This window comes from Dermacentor silvarum, chromosome 4 (assembly GCF_013339745.2).
Source record: "Dermacentor silvarum isolate Dsil-2018 chromosome 4, BIME_Dsil_1.4, whole genome shotgun sequence".
Classification (NCBI taxonomy): Eukaryota; Metazoa; Arthropoda; class Arachnida; order Ixodida; family Ixodidae; genus Dermacentor; species Dermacentor silvarum.
Genome location: NC_051157.2, coordinates 18,466,064 through 18,490,807, shown reverse-complemented (window position 1 = coordinate 18,490,807; position 24,744 = coordinate 18,466,064). Strand labels below are relative to the sequence as shown.

The window sequence follows — 24,744 nt, the reverse complement described above, 5'->3', positions numbered from 1 at the left end:
ATGAGTCTGATGAAAAAAGAAAGAGAAAAATAATAGTCATTTCTTTACTTTTCTCCCCATCGGCCTCTTCGCTGCATTTCACAAGGTGAACTCTCACAACCTCACCCAACTTTTAATTCTGTTGACCGATGAATTCTATGGAAACTAGAGACAACATACGATACAACATTGTGCAATGTGACATCATTTAGCTCGACATTGCATTGATGCATAAAGAAATGTACCGTATAGTTAATGTGGTGAGGCTCGCCCTTTGCCTCTTTGTTGCATTTGACTGCCTCTTGCATGACGAGCATGTCTTTACTTATGGTACCCTCCATTATCACCTTATTATCCGCCCTGCATAAGCTTTTCAACATTGCTGGGCTTAGCGCAGCAATGCTATCAAGCATCATTAGAACTGCATTGCCACTGAGTTGTTACTTCAGTGCTGTTGAACTTTGCTTAGCCTTTTCCCAGAGGAACATCTGATAACGCCCTCTACAAATCTGTTCGCAGATGACGAAGTGATCTATGAAGTTGGATCCTCGCACTTGATGACACAGTTGCTTCCATTGATACTTGCTCATCTTTGCCCAGTTGCCTCGTCTGACTCACAGGTGAGAAAGTGCAGTGGAATGTGTACCTTCAGTGGCCTGTTAAACTTTGCCGTGTGCCTATCTTAAGGGGCTGGCTTGTTTTGGCAAAGGAAGCAAAGTTACTCGTTGCTCTGGGATCATTTGTAATAAGTATGCTTTCAACACGAACCTGTGGCCATGTACTGCATCAATTTCAATGTGTTTTATTTGTCTGAGTGAAAGAAACTGATAGACTGGCATGCCTCTTGCCAGCACTGTTTTCGTACTGTCTTGTTGTCCAGGGCTTCAATAGTACGGGCAGCAGAAACGTTGTGAATGTAACATTCACAAATGCCATTGCTATGGTGGGGCATTAAGCTGGATGTTGCATCACACGGAAGTAAAAGCATCGCTGAAGGTGATCACCAGCTTTATTGTGCACAGAAATACCAGATTTTTTTGCATGTAGCTCTTACCAAAAAGGTAGAAGGACATTTCAGTAGAAAGTGCGAGAATTGATTACATGCATGCAGTTTCAGATAGAGCTTCTACTCTCATGGAAACGTGCCATGAAGCCTCATCTTACTTCTTCATAAAGCAGCAGCGAATGCAGTGACTACTGGATATACAAGCGAGATTGTTTCTGGAGCTTAGCTTTCTGCCTATATTGGTGCTGGGTCACTCTCAGAAAAATTTTAACATTGTTGTGTTCAATTATTTGTGCAGTTTATATGTTCACCCTCTTTCCTACTGTTGTAATGAGGGTGCAGGTTATATAAAGCGGTGAGTCATATGTATGAAAATACTACATCCTAAAAGTAGGCAGCTTGATAGACATGATGAAGATGTGGTCAGTATGTGTGGAACAGATGTTTCCAAGAAGTAAAGCTGTCTGTGTTTGCTAATGTCTCTCCTGTTTCTTTTTATCCTGCATAGAGTGCTGTTGAGGTTCTTGACTTAGTCCAAAAGCTTCTGAAATGGGTGTCCACACTGAACCAAAGGAATGCGCCAACCAACCAAGCTGATGCATTGGCACCCACGGATGGAGGCGTTGGCCCTGTTCACTATGCAGTGGTGGAGAGTGATCACCCATACAAACCAGCCACTGTTTTTGTGTCCAAGGTAAAAATATTCACCAGCAATGTTCATGACGTGGGTATCTGTTCCCCGCAGAAAATTTTTTCATGCTTGCAAATGTACACTTGTCCTTCCGACAATTTTCTCGGTATTGTGACTAAGGTGCATTGTGACTGTCATAAGTTATGGTTATGTCTGCTTTCATTTGGTGTTACCTTTTCTGCATTTCTTTAAGAAAACTTTACTGACAGCACTGTTGCCTACTTTGTCAAGATTGGTCATGGTTTCTGGTTTTGCTATTGTTGCGATAGTAATTATATGGACACTCAAAGCATATTTATGCCGTCGGCTTCACCGTTGCCATGAGGTTCCGTATGATGTCAAACGGCGATGAAATCGTCGCCGTGCACCGTATGCTGTACGTGCGAGTGAAAGCGCGCAAGGGACGCGCACTTTCACTGGGAGCAAACGCACAGCGGAGAGCAAGCGTGTGTTCTGCGCCGTGCTCCCTGAAGGGCTGCAGAATTCAGCGTCTCTTTCTTCCTTTACAATCACCATATATACAGAGCAAACGTGACTTCTTCCGTCACGCGAAAGGCCGTGTGGGAACGGGAGGGGAGGCGACGTTTAGCTGCGGCACCAAATGCGTATTTATATAAAAACGTTGCGAGGTGAAAAGGTGGTAAAGACTTCCGATGCTGCTCGACGAGTGTCCCGTTCTGATCTCGTCAAAAACCTCCGAGCCGCGCCCAGAGGCACCGGGAACAGTCACCAATGTTTTGCTCGCGTTTGTAGCAAACGCGGGCAAAACGCTGATAAAACGCTGATAAAACGCTGACAAAACAGCTGATAAAACTACTATCCTTACTCCTTATAGCTCTCTACTAATTTGCTATCGCAATTGATGCTTCGCCTTTCGGGTGAAACTGCAACAATATTTTTTTTGTGTGTGGTTTTGTGGTTACTACCTTGTGTGGGAGAGTATGTGGTTAGGCAGGTCATCTAATGCTTAGTGAAGATAACCACTGGTCTGTTAGAGCAACATAATCAGTGGAAAAGGGAAATGCAATAGGGGGCGTCAAAAGGAGTACTATGTGGTGCAATGAGATTAGGAAATTTATAGGCATAATGTGAAGCCGACTGATGCGAGACAGGTAACTAAGGATTGCTTTGAGAAGCCTTCATCCTGCAGTGGACGTATGTAATTAAGCTGGCAGCAATGATAACTTTGTGTGGGATCCATTAAGAATTTATTTTGCTTATTGTCTGTGATTTCTACTAGCAGCAAATTCTGAGGAACATATGTAAGTCAAGGTGACAGAGAGAGAGAAATAAACTTTTATTTGCTGAAATGGTAATCCGAGTCGGGACCCGGTTCACCCTAGGTGGGAGGATTCCTTATTCCAGGAACCCTTTGGCGTGGGCTGCCTCCTTGGCCCGGGCGACAAGACTGCGTTGGTCATCCAGGTCGTCGGAAGAGAGCTTCGCTTCCCATGTTTCAGTGGTGGTATAGATGTGCGCTGAGTGGGGTGCTCTTCTTCATCCTCTATGGGGCATCCTTGTTTGGAGTCGTCTTGTTGAGCTTTTAGCTAGGGTCTGTGGATGTGTCACGCAGTGGGCAATCCTGGGCCATGTGTTGCAGGGTGGCTGGGATGTCGCAGTGTGTGCATGTGTACGAGTACTGTGTAGGATACAGTCTGTGCATGATTATTCCGTGTACATAGGTGTTTGTCTGTAGGCGGCGGAGGATGACTCCTTCCTCTTTGCTCAGCATCTCGTGTGGTGAATGGTACATTCTTCTGCTGAGTCAGTGGTGTTTCAGAAGCTCCGAGTACTTTAGAGCGATGTCATCAACGTTGGGGGCCGGCCTGGTTTGGGATGGCAGGAAAGCCCGGCTGGTATGCTCGCGGGCGGCGGCGTGTGCCACCTCATTTCCTGTCATGCCCTGATAGCCTGGAATCCAGTTGATATGGGTGTCGGGGAGTGGGGCGCGTGCGATGTGATTTGGAAGTAGCTTGAGTGCGGTTTCCGATATGCATCCTTTTTGATAGTTGCGAGCTGCTGCTTGGGAATCAGTGAGGATTACGGCTACTTCAGGGCAAGTTGTTATCACCAGAGCGATTGCCGTTTCCTCTGCAGTCTCGGCGGCTCTTGCCCGCATGGTGACAGCTGCGAGTTCTTTGCCTTGGGGGTCAGTTTTGGGCTTTTTAATGACGCACAGGTTGTTCGAATAGTGAGTGGTCTACTGTCGTGAATTTCAGTGTCGTCAAGGCAAATAGATAAAGGGGCAAAAGGCAGTAGCTATTTTTTTTGCAGTAGCAAAAGGCAGCTACCTGGTTTAACTTCTAGTGTGTCTCTTATTGCAAAAGCTTTCAGAGCATTAGATACACGAAACAGAACAGAAAATGTCACAGTTTCGCCCTAAGGGCGAAGCGATGAATGCGATAGCAACACAGCAATGTCATACGAAGTAAGGTGAGCGGCTTTGGTAGCAATATGAATTGTAGTAAACATGAGCTGATTAAGTAAGCAGGTGTGCTGCGGCGTAAGTAGACCGACATGAAGAGAGACTCGATGACCACGAGAAGGCGCGTGTGAAACGGTGGTGTTGATGAGAAGCGCTTCCCGTGGGCAGCGCGTGCGAAGGGACACACCTGTAGCGCTGCACTGCCGACCCGGGCAGCATTGCATGTGTAGCGTGCGTTGGAAAATGTGGCCCGACTATTACTAACTGATTGAAGAAGCGTGGTGTGAGCGCGCACAAACAAACATGAATAGATCACACTGAATGACTGCAGACAACGACCGTCAAAACGCTGGCAGCGAGCGGATATATACGCCGCAGGAGCGGGCGAAGGTACGTGCGGTCTATCGCTTCAACGGAAACTGAGCGGCGAATGCGCATAAAGGTCAGAGCCGTGTGGAGATAAGAGACGGTGCGGTCGAACGAACGACGAGCGCGGTTGTTGGCAGCGTAGAAGTGCGCCCCCCCCCCCCCCCCCCCCCCCCCCCGCTCCTTCCGGCGCTGGCTTCCCGCTTCCTTGCTTGCGCGCGGGAGAGATAAGAGACTGTGCGGACGAGCGACGAGCGCGGTTGTTGGCAGAGAAGTGCCGGCGCTGGCTTTCCGCTTCCTTGCTTGCGTGTGGGAGATTGAGTGCGTTCGCTCTCCGTGATAGCGCGCGTCCCCGCACGCTGCCTCTGGGGCATACGGCGCGCGGCGATAATTTGCAGCAGCCAATGCATACACTCCAGAGTTCGAAGGTGCACTGTATACTTCCACATTTGCTCCTTAACCCTTTCAATGCCAAGGACGAGTCTCACTTATCTAGGAATTTCCTTTAGTCTTCTGAGTGCCACAGTCAAGTGGCAGTCATTTTATAATTTTGTTGTCACTGCTACAATACAGTAAAAGCTCGATGATACGAATCTCACGGGGTCACGAAAAATATTCGTATTAGCCGAAATTCGTATCATCGAAACACAATCAAAACTACTGTCGAATCTCGATAATTCGAACTCGAAGGGGCCCGAAAATTTGTTCGAATTAAAAGGACGTATTTTTGAAGTATTCGTGCACCATAGCACGATGCACGAACGGTGCGAGTCGTGAAATATCGCGGCGCGCAAGCGCATAGCAAGCGCGGGCCACGAAACTGAAACTGCCCACGCCGGCTAACGGTCACTTCCCGATAACGACAGAAAACGAAGCTTCAGGGAGCGAGCGGGCGGCGCCGGCACACGGGTGCGCGCGGAGACCATTGAAGGTGAGGGAGGAGGGCAGCAGGGAAGTGGATTTGGCCGCGTCAACTCCGCCACTTCGGTGGCTCCCCTCGCCCTCCCTCTCAACGCCCTCGTAGCTCTCTCACCTTCGACTCCGTGTGCCCCCGCCGCCGTGCTGGCGCCAGCTTATTTTAGCCGCCCCCTGAAGTTTCGTTTTCTGCCGTTATCGGGAAGCGAGCGTTTGCGGGCGTGGCAGTTTCGTTGGCCCGACTGTGCCTCCGCCGCTGCTTCCCTCTGCGCTGCTGCCGCAGCATCCAAGGTCAGCATGTGACTAGAAAATAGAGAAGGGTTCACTGCCATTTTATCCGCGTGGCTGAGACGTCGGCACTAGTGTGTGCTAGAATACGGTTGTCTAGAACACTCTAGTCGGCACGTACACGCTTGTTCCGATGCGATGCAGAAACGGCGACCTTGTAATTTGAGAGAGAAGGAAATTTCCGCCGCGGGTTCCTTCCCCCCCCCCCCCCCCCGCCGTTCCTTCGCGCGCGGCATCGAGGGGTCTCTCCTGAGCTTTTGCTCTATGGCGGTGTCGGAGCAATGCCGGTCGGAGGCGCCGCCGCGTGATTTGGCGCGCTGCTAAGAGCATTGTCGGTGCGCGGTATGTTCGAAATAAGCGTGTTCCAGTAGCGCACCCAGGATCTCTGCCAGGGGGGGTTGACAGTTTGCCAATACCATCTAAACAGCACTAATTTCGATTTCTTCACGGGAAATTGTCAATAAAATGCGCTTTTTGCGAGTGTGCAGACGATTGCGCGTCTTACATCTTAGTTGCAGTACTCAAATGCGTAAGGAAAGAAAAGGGGTTAAACAAAAGGGGGGGGGTTAAGTCGGCCTCAGGGGGGGTTCCAACCCCCGAATCCCCCCCCCCCCCGTCGGTGCGCCACTGGCGTGTTCGAATTCGCTTGCTTCGCGTTGACGTTGAACGAAAGCACGTTTTTCATGATAGTCTCGCTGTGTAACATTTGTGCTCAGTGTTGACGTTGCGAGGCCTAGCTCCTTAGTCAACTCCGTCCGCTTCCTCTTGGGATCCTCATCGACCTTTCGAAGAATGTCTAATTTCTCTTTAAAGGAGAGTGCTTTCTGCTTGCGAGACATAGCTCGCTGCGACTAGGCAAAATGGCGCAAACACGAAGAACGCGGCCCGAAGCGCAGCAGCCACTCCATCTGACGGCTCGCAGAAAAGGAGGAGAAGTACAAAAGCACCAAAAGCGCCACCGCCTCAAACTCTTCGCGCCCAGTCGCGGAGTCCGTGCTGTCCGGCGCCGCGCCTCCGCACCAAAAGAGAAGGAGAGAAAGCGCGTGACTGCGCGCTGTTCTCTTTCGCGGCCGTCGGTGGGGCGGCGTTTATTCGTATCAACCGACGCAGGCTGAAAATTGATTCGTAACAACCGTTCTCTAGCACGTTGCAAAGTAATGGGGCTCGGCCGGGACCACAGAAAAATTCGTATCATCCGGAAATTCGTATTAGCCGTGATCGTATCATCGAGCTTTTACTGTACTAGATGACACCAGCTTCTCAGAAAACAGATTTTTGTGGATGTGGTTGGTGGAAACGCAGTGGAAGTCCAGCCCTTCTGGGTTTAAAAAATGACGGCATGCAGTTGGTGGCTGCAGCAACGATGGCCACATTTGTCAGTGCCAAAATTGGGGCATTTTTGGAAAATCTTTTAAGTAAACAATCAGACCTGGAAAACTCTAGCAAGTTGTGTTCAGAGCACCAACTTAGCACTGATGATTGCAAGGTAGACTTCGAGCCTACGGTGGCCTCTCTCATGTTATTGTGGCTTGACAAAAACGCTTTGTGCTACCAGTGCCTCTGCAATTTCTTTTCCTCGTGGCACGTTGCAAGGAGGGAAAAAAAAAGGCCCGCTTAACTTCTGGGCCACTATTTTGTAGCAATGCCTGTTCCAATGCTAATGCCTTACGACGCTTTTCACATTCGTGAGTGGCCGCATTTCACGCTCCACTCGTGGCAGAGCGTTGCTTGACTACTCACAATCGCGAAAAGCGCTGAAAGGCATTAACATCAGGAGAAGGCATCGCTACAAAGTTGCGGTTCTGTTCCAAGAAATGCAGGCTTCATATAGACTTCCTGTGGCCATACCTATCTGTAACTAAAAGAAATATGAGAAAATTTACAGTAACAGACAACAGAAAAAAAGCAAAAGAATTGCTGATATTAGGATAATGAGAGCTGTTCACAAGGAATCAGTCAAAAAAGTCAAGGAAATATTTGTGATTTTGTGCAAAAAAGTTTGGCACGGAGAGGCTTCATTCGTAGGTATCTTAGTCATTTGTGATGTCTATGTTCGGAAAGTTTTAGTGGTCTGATGTACTCCCTTGGGAAAAAGTACAGTAGAACCTCGTTGATACGATCCCGTTGCGTACGATTTCCTGGTGCCAACGTTAGTGATTGAGAACACAAGAAATACCCCAATACCGTTTCGCCTATTTTTACCGGTTCGTATGTTCAAATCATGTCCGAGACCTTCGCAGAATGGTGGCGCAGTAGTTTCCGAAGTTTACGCTTCCGGCCAACTAGAACGCTTCGCTCTCGTGTGCAAAAATAATATAGTCATTTTTACTACCTGCTGGTAGTAAAATCCATCACAAGCTCTTGAATAAAAATGCCGGCTGCGCCTACAGTTTTGAAATTACAGGCGATTAGAACTGGGCGTCATTTTGAAAGAGCTACAAGGCGTCGCATTTCGTTCTTTAGATGGACGTTTCTAATGGAAGTTTACAGCTAGGTGTTGGAACGCACTGGGAGCAAGAATGACACTGAAAATCTTGTTTTTGGACCAAAGTGCCGCCGAATTGTAACTGCTGACAGCAGCTTCAGTGCAGTTAATTTTTTAGCGTTTTTAAGGGCTTGTCAATATATAACGAACTACTGATATAACGACCACTTTATATATAACTATCTATAACTATAAACAAGGGAACAGCACGTCACCAGATGCACATACAGTGTTGTGTTCATTGAAGGAGATAAGTATGATACTATGACATCGTACGTTGCTTTAAAGAGATGCAAACATGGCGAGACTCGCCAAATAATTAATATGAACAACAATTTCGTATATAGGTTGCCTAAAGACGAGGTTGAGCAGCAACCGCAGCTCTCCTACAGCGGCATCATTCAGAACAGTCATCACTTCCATTGTTCTCTCCCTCATGGACACGATATTCTAAAGAAATGAATATGTTCGGGAAATTCAAATAGTGAATTGTCGAATCTAATGCAAATTTAATAGCAGAGGTTATTCAATCCATGTTAGAAATTTCAAATATTAGCACATCCCTACTGAGTGTAAATGAGACTTCTCTTAGATTCAATGGTGCCGAACGACTGATCTGCACCCGTCTTTCTCATAACAGGTCAAGTTTGCTCCCAGTGTTCGCTGGATGGCACTGGAGTTTGACCCGCGGTGTGGCACCACTCAGGTTGAAGACAGCCTCCAGTTGTACATTCCTAGTCATAATGGCCTGGGTCATGTGTTGAGCCCAGGTCGAGGCGATGATGTCGACGAAGATGCCAGCAGTCCTTTCTGGCCGGTCCTGCAGCGCTTTCACAAATCGGAGTGGCCCGCGACAGCTATCATTCTTCCAGGTGAGCATTGTGTCAACTAACTCAATATCAGTGATATTTGTCCAGGATCAGTTTTAGAGAGCTGTTGAAAGAGCCTCATATCTGGGACAAAGACACAAACGAGCCTTCTCGGTCTTTTTGTCTGTGCCCTAAACATAGGTAAGATGTTGAATTAAGATTGAGTGACTAATTTACCACATTTAGAAGGATTAGGATGGTCCTTCTTCATGCAAGATCATTTACTTGTTGCCATAATTTATGCTTCTGAGTTAAATGAAATGAAGTGATCCGAGTTGAAAGAATAGGAAAGAATAAATCTTTATACAGTGGTAGTTGGTGAAAGACACAGTTAATGAGTACCCCCTGCAAACCACAAGTTAGCACTTTGGCATAGTTCCTGCATAGTTTCCTGGCGTAGGGCGTTTCCCCCTCTGTTTTCCACACATATTATGTATGTGTTTCTTGTTAAGTGTGTAGTCTATTTTGTTTCTTCTGCTTGGAAAATTGGTTGCAGTTTGGGTCATTTCCAGTACAGGCACGTCCTGCCTGCTCGTACTATTACAGAACAGATTTCTTAATTAAAGTGCATTTCTTTGTTAAATTATTTACTTATTCATCCTTCATTTCAGCCCTCTTGCCCTTTTGATGTGTAATTCTTAGTATCATTTTTCGTTTTCGAATATTTTCAGTTATTTACTTTTTATTCCACTTTTGCACTGTTAATGGATGAGTGTTGCCTACAGGCAGCAAACACCGCAAACATTCTTTTTTTTTTTGCCAAGTTTTGGTTTTGAGTACAAATTTCATGGCTAAATGACTTCAGCCAACACTGAATGAAAAGCAGCAAGCATCGTTTGTTATGCTAGAGCAGAACCAGAGGACAAGAAAGAAGTTTGCTATGCGATTAGCTCTCTCTTGAAAGCATGGTTGGAGGAGAAAGACTGATGCAAAACCCTCGCAGGAGTGGTATCACAGAGGTAATGTAGATGAATATCAATGTACACCTCTGTTTCACATCCGTCGAGGACTCTCTGTATAAGTTCCACACATAACCCTAGGTGGCTTGGGGTGAAGCTCACTTTCCGTTTCTGCCTGGTGTTCACACGAAATATTTTTTCTTTTCAATAAACACAGGTGTGTGCGAATACTCGAATATCATCGAATGGAATCGAATAGTGAACGCTCGAATAACTCAATTCATTAATCAAATATCTAACATTTCATTTTTTGAATATCCGGTATAGTATTCAGGGTAGAGACTTGAACAGTACCGCATGTCACACGCACCGCGGAGCCCCTCGGGCTCGATTCCACGCAAATGAGTGCCTCAATTGTGGACTTTGACTCTTACTGTGAACGCTTCTGCCTAATATGCTCCCCGACATTGGCCCAATGTGGGGATCGCACACGCAACAACCGAACGCCGCAATCCACAGGACACAGAGTGTTGTCGGCTGGGGCCGCCTCTGTTAGTACAAGGTTTGTCCAGGTTGACAGAACCGATCGAAATGATAATGCGACGTAGACAGAGACAACGGCAACAAAAACAGCATGTATTCCGTAAAGTGCAAGATCATATGCAAAGACTGGGCCGATTAGCCGCTGGAACTTTCGCAGAACGTGTTGGATACGCGTCAACATAATTAAGGTCACTTCAACATTCGTCAAGCTAACCCGTAGGTGTGATCTCGGAACCAATCACCCGTACGAAGATAGCGGCAAGCATTCTGCAACCGCTTGCACCCCGTTACCACATCGGCCATTAGGCCTAATTGGTGCTGCTTTGTTGGGTGTGAGTGAAAGTTAGGGTTTGGTGCCGAATCGACGCCGATTTATTTATAGCAGTTGCACAACACTTGGAGAGAGGACAAGCCGCGTCACAAATGAAAGCAAGTGTATGGAATGGCAAGAAAGTTGTTCACGGACAACAGTGATCCTTGCGACACACAGTATGGCAGCCTTTCGTTCCCCACACTTTCATAGACACACATTAGTCTTTTTTTGTAGCTTCGAGCAACCTGTCTCTCGGGTTTAGTGAAAAAGAAAACAGTCCACGGATAGCATATGCTGCAGTGACCATCTCAGCCAAGTTTCACAGTTGTGCATGGCGTGTGGAGCTCGCAAGCGCAGCGTTAAGGCAACTTTTTTTCAAACACACTCTTTTTAACACAAGCCTGCTGCTCAATCTTTTTCTGGACACTTTATTTTGTAATATGGCCAATTCCCATATACGGCTGCTATTGGCCATTAGCTGACATCAATCAAGAAAGGTGTTCAGATCAGTGTGCTTCTTCCTATTGTTGCTGTGTACAGTATAACCCCGCTGTTACGTTCCCGGGTGCTGCATTTTCCTGGCTGTTACATCGTTTTCAGCCGATCCTGGCATAGCTTCCATAGGACCCAATGCATTGGTAACCCTGCTGTTGCGTCACAACCGTGGGACCGTTCCTGCATCATGCGTTGCGAACTGCCACTCCGCGCCAGCCCCAGCTGCCATGTTGACTTTTCATCGTCGCTTGGCTTGGTGGCTTGACGTTGGAATTGGCCGGCCAAAGTGCTGGGGGCGATACCTATGACATATTTTCGGTTTCCGCCCGCAAAAGCATGGCCTTTGAGAATCGTATTTGCTATCTAAAAGGTGGTGTCTATGACATGTGGGGGCCATAAAATTGGTTTTTAGAGTCCAAGGGCGATAACGCCGTCACCTGCGAGCCGTATGCTGTATGTCTGAGTGAAAGCGTGCAAGGGGAGCAGAGGACCATGGCTAAAAACTCGAACTTGCAAGAAAGAAAAGTGGGGAGGAAACGCACCTTCTTCCGTAGTGCTCGAGCCACCAGGGGGATAGGGTACGACATTGTACTCTGGCATCAACTGTGTACTGCATGGCCGCGCGGGCCCTATCTTGAACGCTATCTGTGTTGGGGGCAGAGTCTAGGCAGTGTAGGTGCATCGGCAACTTGTAGCTTTGTGCATGCTGCATATTCTCGGCGCTCAGTTTGCATTGAAGCGATAGACAGCATGAAGGTCACATCGCTAGCTGCTGATACCGCACTTCCTCATACCAGCGTTTTGACAGCGTGTGCACTCATTAGGTGCGATGGGTTCATGTTTGCCTGTGCGCACTGACACCATGCTTGTTAATATAGTTAATAAGCGAATGTTTACAACTTTATACGGGCGATAAAAATACTCTCCTTACTTTATACAGCTGTCTACTACAGTCAAACCTCATTAATACGTAGTCGACCGGGAACAACATTGAACGAAGCACTAAACGATGTATGAATTAACCACCAATGCCAATTTAATGGCAAATTACCGGCCAAAAAAGAACTATGTCACGATGCTCTCAAATACACACACTCAGACAGGCTTTATTTGCACGTAGGCAGCAAAAAATCGGTTATCTCCACTTGCCGCCGTGGTGGCCTTGCGGCGACGACGGCATCTTCGAACGTGATCCAGTTTGTCCATAAGGCCCCGATTGCTAAATAAATTAACAAGTACGGTGTAGCGTGTGTACAGGTAAACATGAACACATCTCGCTTGATGACCGCGGAAACTTGCTTTCAAAATTCGCTTTTAGTGAGGAGGCGCGGCCGCAGCAGCGAGCAAATTGACCTTCGTGCCATCTCTCACTTTAACACGAACTGAACGTCGAAAGCGAGTGCATATGAAGCTACCGGCACTAGTTGCACTTTGTTCACATCGCAGATCGCTTTCAAGATACGGTGCCCGCGCGGCCGCTGCCGAAGTAAAACGCCCCCCACTTCGTCGCCTCCCCCGCAGTGCTTCACGTGCGACAGAAGTGCACTTCTGCTCGTCTTTCTCTCTCGCGCGCTTGAGATTGAGCTGCAATCATCGGCTGACCTTCGCAAGTTTTCACTCGCACATACAGCGTACGGTACGAGACGACGATGTTACCGTGTTTGGACTTTATGCGGCGACGTCCATGGTGACAGCAGAAATGCGTTTGGAGGGTCCATATAATTGCTACAGCTATAAAATGTGCTTCTGCGCGGTTACTACTTGAATTAGATTGGATTTGACGGCGACAGCGAATTCACACCCCCTACTGGCAGCTTCTTCACGTTACGAGAAACTAATCTCGAAGGCCATGCTTTTGTGTACTGCAATTGGCAACAGCTGTATGAGCAGGAAATACGTCATGGTGGCTATGTTTTAAGTTTACTACCGCTGGTGACTGTCGTCCGGGCGTCGCAACTCGAGAATCGAACGTCTGCCGATTTTGTGCCTGTGCGTGTAGAACAAGAAAAAAAAAAAGTAAAATAGAGGCTGGGTGGGGGGGGAGTCTTCGCGACTACGTTTAAACCACAATTACAGATTAAGCGGATACGTATTAATGAGGTTTGACTAATTCGCTATCGCAATCGATGCTTCGGCTTTCGGGCGAAACTGCGACTTTTTTTCAAATGTAAGAATTAAAATAAAATTGTGTGCAATTCACCACTACTTCCCTTTCACGATTTCTCCTGTTTCTCGGCTCTTGCATTTCCAGGCTCTTAGGCTTTTTTTTTTTTTTTCATGGTCTCGTGAGAAACGTATCAGCAGGGTTCTATTGTATATTTATTGACGCAGTGTAACTCTTTCCGTACCGCACCCATTGGGCATTGCCCATTGGACGTCAAGGAGAACTATATTTTAGTTTTCTGAGCAGTTTTTTATTTATTTATCTTTTTTTTTCCCCCGCGAGGCAGTGATTCTTAAACACGCTCTGATGTTTCGCGATCGTCAAAGTAGAAAGCAAAAATGGCTGCCTCCGAGAGCAGCGCGCGCGCTTCGAAAAATTGCAGATCTTGTGATTCTGCTGCGTCTGTGGCTGATTTTATCTATAGATCGTGCAGCAGCGAGTCTGCGGATGCTGCTTTTTCATCGGACTGACTCTATGAGCAGCGACGACGCAAACCGGCCTGGAACATTGGCGACTGCAGCCTGGCACGCCCAAATGTACTGCTTGCAGCTAAATTTTTGTAGCATAATACCTGTTCAATGAAAAATTTAAATTTTGTCAGAGATAGTGCCTATTTAGACGGCAACACATTTTGTATATCTCATAATTTTCTTAACATTTTGTTCTTAGTAGATACAAGCATGTCTTTACAGACTTTGTTTAATTTTATCCCACAATCTTGATTTTGGCAATTTATATCTTTTTTATGACATACATCTCGTGAATAAAACTGTTATGCGTGAAAAGTGCATTCATTCTCATTCTTGTTTGTGTATTACATAAAATATTTAGTGCAGTATTTTCTTCAGAAAAAAAAATATGGTGTAACCTGCGAAAAAACACCTATTTTTTCCATGGTAGGGAAAGAGTTATTAGACAGGCTGAAGTAAGCGAAAATCTGATTTCGAATTTCAATTATAGTTACGTACTTCCAGAAAAAGCTGACTATCGTCTGCTTACGCTCGGCCACGACCACCCACGTAGGAATTAAACTTTGGCCACCCTGCTTATCGGTGTCGCAGCTGTCGGTTCTCGCTAATTTCCACTAGTATTGAACACTCAACTAGCCTCGAACCACATGAAAGTTAAGTTCAGACCGCACGTACGCATGCCAGCACATGCTCACTCCTGTGTGCTCCTGATTAGATGCCTCGGCAGACTTCGCTTCATATTGAGAAATTAATAGCACTTCAACATGGGCAAGTTAGATGTGGCTACTTATCTGTCGGTCAAGCTGGTGCAGGACAAAGCCAGTCTGCACCATGTAGCATGGCCAGGCTGGAACATATGAGCACAAGCGCACACTCAAGCCTTGCCGTGCACAAAGCAAACGCTGCGCATACGCACTACATTTCCATGTAGCTGCAGTCCACTACGTAGCGTAGATACCGCGGCCACCACGGGGTGCTGCCATAATCTGCAGGCTTAGCGCACTGCGGGTCACTGAGAACAATCGTGTTTGGCATGTCGTAGGCACCAAAATCGGAAGTAGGGTAATCCACGTGAACATCCAAATTTAAATTTGAACTGCGCGCCACGGTGACATTCAGTAGGTGGAGCGTTGTGGTCACGCCCCGCTCCGCCGTAGCCTTTGAAGTGCAAGTCATTGACGAAGGAGCGGTAGCACCGTTAATGGGATGTTTGATTCCCAATAACTCTGCTTCTGCTGAACACTTTGAAGTACTTTTCGCGGCAAAGTATTTCTGACATAACCTATTTTAACTTCGAATGCATTTCTCAGCTTCGATAATAATTTTGAGGAATAATCTTGTCAAAAATGTAAGACCTGGTATGAGCAACATTAGTGACAGAATGGTGTGGCAATATAGCCTGTATATACCGCATGTCATATCGCATGGCGTGGCATATAGCATACATATACCCAAATATATACGGAACCTAATGGTGACGATGACGACGGCGAAAATTCGCTTGGAGTGTCGATATAATTTCAATCGCAATAAATGTGGTCCAGGGCCCCTTTAAGAATCTTTGACATGGGGCAAATCATGCCGAACTTGACAATGAAAAGACGCCTGCCTGCTCTTTACAATCGGTGCCGACTGCAGTCAACCTGCACTGCAGCATGCAACGATGGCTACGCGCGGTGCAGAGCGCTGATCGAGTCTCATGATGGCTGGTCCAAGTTTTCGTCTGTTGCGCTGATTGGCCTTACAATAACCCACTTGCTGTAAAGATGGGAAAGCCTTTCTGTATTGTGGAGGAAAACAACTGAGAACCTCACTAATATTCAGTAAAGCGTTACGTCACTAATTATTCAGCGTTATGAGAAAAAAAGTATATAATTTATTAAATAATATAAACTCTGGGCTTTTACGTGCCAAACCACAATAGGCACGCCATAGTGAGGGACTCCAGATTAATATTGACCACCTGAAGTGCGCCCAGTGCTTGGTACGCAGGCGTTCTTGCATTTCACCACCATCGAAATGTGACCACAGTGATCAAGATTCGATCCCATGCCCTCGGGCTTAGTAGTGCAATGCCATAGCCACTACACCACCACGGTGTGTTTAATCCTATTGAATAGACATCCTATTATTACAAAAATATATTTTCTAGGCAGCTTCATATACTATAACAACTGTAATCAGTGCTGGCATACTAATTTGAAATTCCCTGAAATAAGAGTCAACTGTAACTGTATATCTTGATTTCTTTGTATCTAAGTTAATGATAGCTCGTGATCAGCATCGTGCTTTCTTACCCAAAGTTTGCAGGCATTAACACTTGTGATAAAATTTTTTGTATTCTATACAGTAAAAGCTCGATGATACGATCACGGCTAATACGAATTTCCGGATGATACGAATTTTTCTGTGGTCCCGGCCGAGCCCCATTACTTTGCAACGTGCTAGAGAACGGTTGTTACGAATCGATTTTCAGCCTGCGTCGGTTGATACGAATAAACGCCGCCCCACCGACGGCCGCGAAAGACAACAGCGCACAGTCACGCGCTTTCTCTCCTTCTCTTTTGGTGCGGAGGCGCGGCGCCGGACAGCGCGGACTCCGCGACTGGGCGCGAAGAGTTTGAAGCGGTGGCGCTTCAAGAAATAAATGCTTTTTACGTACATGTGCCTGAGTGAGTTCACCTCTGACTCTTTAATTTAGCTATAGTCGGGTACAACTTTAGAAGACAGGAGGAGGCCCCGCCCAGTTGACCGAAGCGCAGCAGCCAATTCCTCCGCGACTAAAGAAGTAGTCCCGCTCAAGAAATTGTGACTGCTTCTAAAACGCGTATTTGTCGCTATAATTAAGATTTGTGTATCTTGACGGTGGTTTGGTAAAACTATCATGATGGAAATGCTACCGCACATGCCGGATCGCGAGAGAAAAATAACTCCGTGCCTTCTACAACGCTGTGCGTCGTCTGCTACGGAGCAAGATCGACGGCACCGGGCGTAGCAGTCACTGGCTTAATAGCATAAAATTCATATATACTTCTTGTTTGTTTGCACAACCTTATTTTTTTAATGTGTTGGGCTTATTTTTAATTAATATATTTTTTTCTTTTTTTCGCGGTTGCGAACCTGCGATCTCGTAAGTTCGGGCACGATCACGCGCGGCATTCCGTGCCAGTTTTCGGCCATGGAGCCCAGCGAGGTGACATCGGTACGCAATCCTTTGTTGCCGAACGAGCCTTGTGTCGCCTCGATGACCACACCACCAAGGAGTCTCGGCAAGAACAAGAGCGGCCACATCCTGAACAGCGATTCATGCTGATAATGGTTTTGCTCCATCACTTCACCACGTCCGACGAGAAACGCAGGGGCACAGTACACAAACACACCCGCCGCTCACAGTAGGTACCAGACTTTGGCGAACTCTCCTCGTCGTAACTTCACTTAGGAGCAAAACAAAACACCACGGCACAAACACGTACGATGTTCGTTTGCAGCGGTATGCCACCGCGGGATCTTGTTTCCACACGAAGCGCAGCGCAGCGCCACCGATGTTCGCTGCAATCTTTCTTCGCCGGCTCACGGCTCAGAACAAGCGCACGCGGCACAAATTGTGCATCGTAAGCTCACAATAATATTTCCGGCATGGCAGACCACCACAAACAATTCGAATTCACTCTGACGAAGGGAGACGCACCGAGCTGACGCGACTCGGCCCAGTTCGAAGCGAGGGCGGCCATGTTAGGCATGTTCTCCGTCGGCGGAGACACCGGCCGTCCGGCTCATGACGTCACCTGAAGTGCGCGCCTATTGGTACCGGCTCGTGTGCCTCCGCCTTTGAGGGGCAAATGCCGCTGTCTTCTAAAGTTGTATCCGACTATACAGTCGAATCTCGTTAATTCGAACACGCTTACTTCGAACATACCGCGTACCGACAATGCTCTTAGCAGCGCGCCAAATAACGCGGCGGCGCCTCCGACCGGCATTGCTCCGACACCGCCATAGAGCAAAAGCTCAGGAGAGACCCCTCAATGCCGCGCGCGAAGGAACGGGGGGGAGGGGGGAGGGGGGGGGGGAGAGCCCGAACCTGCGGCGGAAATTTCCCCCTCTCTCAAATTGCAAGGTCGCCGTTTCTGCATCGCGCCGGAACAAGCGTGTACGTGCCGACTAGAGTGTTCTAGACAACCGTATTCTAGCACACACTAGTGCCGACGTCTCGTCTCAGCCACACGGATAAAATGGCAGTGAACCCTTCTCCTCTATTTTCTAGTCACATGTTGACCTTGCACGCTGCGGCAGCAGCGCAGAGGGAAGCAGCGGCGGAGGCACAGTCGGGCCAACGAAACTGCCACGCCCGCAAACGCTCGCTTCCCGATAACGGCAGAAAACGAAACTTCAGGGGGCGGCTAAAATAAGCTGGCACCAGCACGGCGGCGGGCGCGCACGGAGATGTGCTCACGGAGTCGAAGGTGAGAGAGCTACGAGGGAGTTGAGAGGGAGGGCGAGGGGAGCCACCGAAGCGGCGGAGTTGACGCGGCCATATCCGCTTCCCTGCCGCCCTCCTCCCTCACCTTCGACGGTCTCCGCACGCACCCGTGTGCCGGCGCCGCCCGCTCGCTCCCTGAAGCTTCGTTTTCTGTCGTTATCGGGAAGTGACCGTTAGCCGGCGTGGGAAGTTTCGTGGCCCGCGCTTGCTATGCGCTTGCGCGCCGCGATATTTCATGACTCGCACCGTTCGTGCATCGTGCTATGGTGCACGAATACTTCAAAAATACGTCCTTTTAATTCGAACAAATTTTCGGGCCCCTTCGAGTTCGAATTATCGAGATTCGACAGTAGTTTTAATTGTGTTTCGATGATACGAATTTCGGCTAATACGAATATTTTTCGTGACCCCGTGAGATTCGTATCATCAAGCTTTTACTGTATTCGATTCAATATTTGGCTTTCTTTTCTTGATTCGATCCGATATTTGATTTGAAATCTAATATTCGATATTCACGCACCCCTAATTAAATATTCTTATCCCAGTGTATTTTGCACATTAAACTGGCCTGATGAGAGCTTGTAACAGGGCTGCGAGAAATCAGGAGTGCACTGTAATAGCTTGTGCTTCAATACAGAAAGACTGCAGCCATAGCTCTTTCAGGGACCAACTAATCCTGTCTGTTTAAAATATAGCTTTGATGCTTTCATTATATCTTCAGCATCATTAAAGACATGCAGGAGCAGAACAGATTTGTAATCCTGAATTTTCTAGCCAGTTTTGCTGGGTCTTCAAATATATACTCCATGGCTGAACTCTCAAAGATGTCTGAGGTGTGGAAGCAATACAGTGTCAGATATTTCGCATGAATTCTTCTTCGACAACAGCAAGCCACTTCAGAAAGCTGGCTAGTGCAAATTGCTGTCATAGACAAGATGAGAACCTACTGCCTGACAACATACCACTGTCACAGCAGATAAGTAGACTTCTATCTCATAACTCTTTTGACTGACACACTAAATCTAATCAGAAGCAATTTAAGGTGTTTCTGATGCATTTAGGACTTTTTTTAGTACATTCATTAGTGCTTCTTATTTTGAGGTTATTTTTTAGCATTTACAAACACACAGTGCCTGAAAGGGAAATGGCTTCGAGGGTCTTCTATTTCACTGCATATGCAGATGGCGAGGGGCAGAAAGATGAAGGCTTTCTCCATGTCTGCTTTCTACTGCTTTACTCTCTCTTTCTCACCCTTGTCTTCTGTGCGTTGCTCAAGTCAATGTTGAATCGTCACCAGCCAGACTGAATATCAATCCTGCATCCTCTATCCCCAGGGAACCAGCTGGTGTTCTCACTTGAGACTGCTTCGGACTGTGCCAAGGACAACAAAACCAGCTCGTATGGGTTCCGATGCCAGGTGGCTGGGTACGAGGGTGTCTGCCCTGGCTCAGCAGGGGGCCTGCTTCATCTCGAGAAGGAACTGTCGTACCTTGGTGGCATGTGCGCCGCTTCCCTGCTCCGCCGGGACCTCATTCTCCCAACAGGTACAGTCCTGTTGGTATTGAGCATGCAGGTGGCATGTACAGAACATGCAGGCATTGGATTTCTTTTTCTTTCTCTCTCTCTCTCTCTCTCTCTTTTTTTTTGTTAAGGGGGCAATCAAACTTCTGTTGAAGGCTTGAGACTTGCTTTCGCTTTTCGTGTACTATCAGCACTTGCTCAAATATGGGCAGGGGAGTGCATGAGTATTCTGCAACGTAGCGAAAACCAAAGGGCACAGACATGTACCACCAACTGTGATATGTCACAAATGGTGTTCATGATAGACACATCAGAGTTAGAAGAAAGGGAACCGAGGGGCCCGATTTTTATTAATCGCATCATAAGAAGCCAACAAACAATGACACGAAGGATAACATAGGGGAAATTACTTGTACTTACTAATCGAATTAAAGAAATGATAAATTAATGGAAATGAAAATGGATGAAAAAACTACTGTCTGCAGGTGGGGAACGAACCCATGTCTTCGCATTACGCGTGCGATGCTCTCACCATTGAGCTACCGCGGAGCCGTTTTCCTGTCCACTTTCTGGGTTATTGACATTTTTACAACTAGAACTCACTCTGGGGGTGTTAGCCAGCGCCACATCAGAGTTATTCATATAGCTTCGTGCTCTTAGCTTTTTGCTAGGTTGCACAAAAACCACACACTTCGCTGTTCGCATTTTAATGACTGCAACAGTACATAGCATGGAAACATCACTATTCCTTTCTTCAAGTTTTATTGAACAGTTCATTAGCATAAGTATGATTAAGTTTCGCCTCATTGTACTAGACTAAAAATGTGGTTGCTCAACATGATAAGAAAAAAATTGGAATTATGGTTCGGTATTCCGATAGGTCTCTTGTTCATATCATTTCTTTTGGCATATACATATGACTTGGCGAATGACTTCATTCCTTCCATGCTAAGCTTACTAGTAATAACGTGGAGCCTCATTCAAACATCACTTCATTTATCTGCTTAAAATTGAATCATCACTTGTCAATTTTCTGCCTCATACTGTCATAAGCAATTTAGTACCATTTATCACATTTTATTAAGGAACCCATGCTAATCGTGGTACTCTCCTTTCTTGCAATAGTGTTGCCAAGTGACATGGAAGAAGACATGGAGGTAGCAGAGCCTCTTGCACGTCAGGTAGGAACACAAGAACTTATGTGAAACTGTATCTTACGATTTACTAATTTTATTGCGTTTTCAACCCTTCCAGGTGTTTAGCAGCCATTCGGCATTGCTCTCACGTGGCTTTGCGCTTGCACATCTGCCCACAATACAGCAAGCATTGGAAGGTTCATTGTCATTCAGCGACCGCTCAAATGAACGACCTTTCCTTCATGACTTTGTGTCATGCACACCTGGAACAAGTGGTGGCCGGCTTGCAAGGTGACGAATTGTTAACTGTTCTGATAGTGTAATGACTGCACTTTGGTCATTTGGGATTATCTTGTCTGCTTATTATTTTGTTTTCTGCTGGACACATTGAGTTCTTTAAATACATTTCTATCTTTTGCTGACTGTATAGACCGTAAGCGCCTGCAGGGCCACAAGGAGGAAAAAAAAGTGACTAGGAGAGAGCATTGCTTCAGGCAGCTAGCCTAAGCCAACCTCCTCTGACGCCACCCTTCCCTCCCTTCTGGGCCCACCTAGGTGTCGGCTCTTGGGAAATAGGCCCTCCAATGTTGCCTGACCTTTCAAGGCATTGTTTGGTTCATGGTAGCACTTAGTGACGCTCTTGTCACATTCAATGCTCGTTACCTGCACTCTGCTCTACTCTCTGTGCAGTCAGTGGCTGGAAATTTTCGCTTGTGTATCAGGTGGTGAGGGCCTGCTTCCCCCGAGGCTTTCCTTTGTATTTTTTACGACTAGGCTTCAAGATTGTGGTGCTGCACTCCCTCCTAGTTTTTTTCCTTCCTCCATGGATGGCCCACTGTGCCACTGCGCCACCATCATTTTCTACAACTGGCACTCAAGATTACTATGTAACATGTGCATACAACACTTTGGATCCATGAAACTGAGGTTTACAAGCAGACCTGTCTCTTCGATTACTGTCGGTCCAATTGCAGAGACAAAGGAGGCTTGCATTTTAAGGAAAGAAAAAAAATTATTTTTTTTACTTAGTTCCGGGTTTTGACAAAATATGCCTGACATGAAAATTGTGTACTTGTTACAACATTGCAGATAAATATACGAGAGTTATTCAAAAGTCAAGGGCCGTTCGCTTATATTTAAATATTTACACATCAGAATGAAGTTTTATTTGCGTAGCGCCATCTGTAAATTCTTCTCGAAGTTAATGAAGTTATTATTTTGGCCATTGGTCGTCTGCTTGGTGGGGAATGCAGATGACAATGTCCGCGAAAATCGTTGCTCCTGCCTGTTGTGAAGTGCGAGCTGTAATTCGATTTTTGCATGAAAAAGGATAATCAGCTTCTCAAATTCATGGGGAGTTGTGCCTAGTTTATTGACCTACACTGATGAGTGAAGGAAAGGTGAGAAAATGGTGTCGAGACTTCAAAAATGGCTGCACAAATGTGCACGATGAAGAGCGCAGTGGCAGGCCCAGCAGCCTGACCAATTAAACTGTTCAAAAAGGGGACCGGGAACTGCGATTAGATTGACGATTGAGAGCTAGTGGTTTGGCTGATAAATTGCCTCTTGTTGGACGCACTACAATTTGCATGATTGCAACTGAAAAGCTCGGATATCACAAAGTGTGTGCAAGGTGAGTGCCAAAAATGCTTACCGACCCACTCAAACATCAAAGAACGCCAAGTAGACGAGCGTTTAGGGACAGCTAGCGACAAGACAGAGATGATTTGTTTTCGCACACTGTTACAGGCGAACTTGGATATACTACGTCACTGCAGAAACAAAACAACAATCAATGCAGTGGCGCCACTCTTCACCAAAACCTAAAAAATTCAAGCAATCTCCTTACTCGTCGGAAGATGATGGCTATTGTTTTCTGGGACGACAAGGGTGTTCTTTTGGTTGATTTCATGGAACGTGGGACCACAGTTACAGCTGACGTATACTGCAAAATACTCACCAAATTGAGATGTGTGATCAAAAATCGACGGCGTGGGAAAATGTGGTCTGTAATAATCCTTCTCTATGACAACGCGCGTCCTCACACCGCTGCCCGAACTAAGGAGAAGATTCAAGGTTTTGGTTGGGAAGTTTTTGATCACCCACGCTACAGTCCCGACCTTGCACCAAGTGACTATTTTCTCTTCGTGCACTTGAAACAGTGCCTTGGGGGACAATGGTTTGAAGACAATGAGAAACTCAAGATCGCCATTGTCAACTGGTTCAATTCCCAGACAGCAAACTTCTATGCAGAGGGACAAAAGAAACTGGTGCAGTGGTACTAAATGTGCTTAGAATTTGGCAATGATTATGTAGAAAAGTGAAGTAAGTTTGTACTGAACTAAGCCCGCCAATAAAAGCTTTTTTCTAACGAATATATATATTTTTAGGACGAAACGGCCCTTACTTTTTGAATAACCCACGTATATATGTCTTTTTTAGTGGGAAAGGGACTTGAACTTCTGCAGAACACAATTTTCCCTCCTTACCACTCAGTAAAATTGTAAGGCAGGTTGTGCTGCTTGGGTGAATTTTTTTTATTATTGGTTTTTGTGTTCACACCCTGTTTCTTTTTGTGTGCGTGTGTCACTGTTACCAGATGGCTGCAGCCTGAGTGCTGTGTGGACCCGAAGCAGTGTGAATTGATCTGCAGTCAGGAGGAGCTCAAATGCGGGTGGCCATCTGTCATCACAGTCTTTACAAGAGACCAGTATGCATACCTGGTGCATGTGCCCAACATGAAGGTACTTCTTTCTGCTTTTATTCTTTTAGATGGCAAGACATTACAGTGACTAGATCATTTTTCACATCATACTACCACTGTGACTTAACTGCCTTGCTTTTATTATTTTTATTTCTTAGCTTTTTGCTATTCAGAGTGTTGTCAAAAAAGCACTTGAACCACATGCCATGCATCAGAAGGCATAAGTATAGTTCCAAATTATGGCAAATGTTTTATGATATTTGTGAGTGACTAGCTATTATGCGGAACCACATTTGTTTTGTAGTTGCGTCAGAAGCATAAAGAATCCAAACACACATTTACATTTCTCTCATAAAGTACCTTTGTATTTAGCTTGGTTAAGTCACAGACTGCTTGCTTACTTGCTATTTTAATATCTCATCATTGTGCTCATTCATTGTCTACACCTCAGTGCACGTGCAAGTGTTGTGATCTAAGTTCCTTCCTTTCTCAGTGTTCTCATGCTTATTGAAATGTTTTGCTTATTCAGGTGGAAGTGAGGGCAGTGCCTATGAATGCCTACAACCAGGAGCATGTCCCAGGCTCGACAGCAGCTGGCTCAAATGACCAGACTGGCCTCCTGACCTTTGGCGGCCACCCGCCTCCATCACTGGATGCCCCTTACGAAGTCACTGTGAGAGACAAGATGCTCTACTATGCCATTACTACAATGAGGGTGAGTCACAAGGAATTGCTACTAGCATGATAGAAGGCATAGATGCCTTCGGACGTTTAAACACGGGCATGTGTTGTACACACGTAGGTCCCCTATTATCCAAGGACCACCTCCTTTTCATTGCAGAGGTATGTAGAGGAAGTAGTGTGGCTGCAGTTAGCAAAAGCATTGAGTTCAAATCTTGGAATTGAACTTGGAATAAGTCCAGGCAGTGAAACCACAGTTAGCCATTGTTTTAATGAAGTCATAGAGAAACTGAAGCAACTGCATTGTGCAGTATCGT

General features: G+C 46.4%; 1 protein-coding gene across 2 annotated transcripts in view; it reads left to right on the top strand.

Annotated features, from left to right (window-relative positions):
- LOC119449561 (E3 ubiquitin-protein ligase MYCBP2-like) overlaps positions 1–24,744 on the top strand; it is a 208,031-nt gene that overhangs the window by 103,955 nt on the left and 79,332 nt on the right. For both annotated transcript variants that reach the window (XM_049665301.1, XM_037712753.2), the window contains exons 39-46: positions 499–599; positions 1,494–1,679; positions 8,796–9,027; positions 19,720–19,929; positions 21,032–21,087; positions 21,161–21,333; positions 23,642–23,786; positions 24,276–24,461. In XM_049665301.1, coding sequence (XP_049521258.1) covers positions 499–599; positions 1,494–1,679; positions 8,796–9,027; positions 19,720–19,929; positions 21,032–21,087; positions 21,161–21,333; positions 23,642–23,786; positions 24,276–24,461 — 1,289 coding nt within the window. The remainder of the gene's footprint in view (positions 1–498; positions 600–1,493; positions 1,680–8,795; positions 9,028–19,719; positions 19,930–21,031; positions 21,088–21,160; positions 21,334–23,641; positions 23,787–24,275; positions 24,462–24,744) is intronic.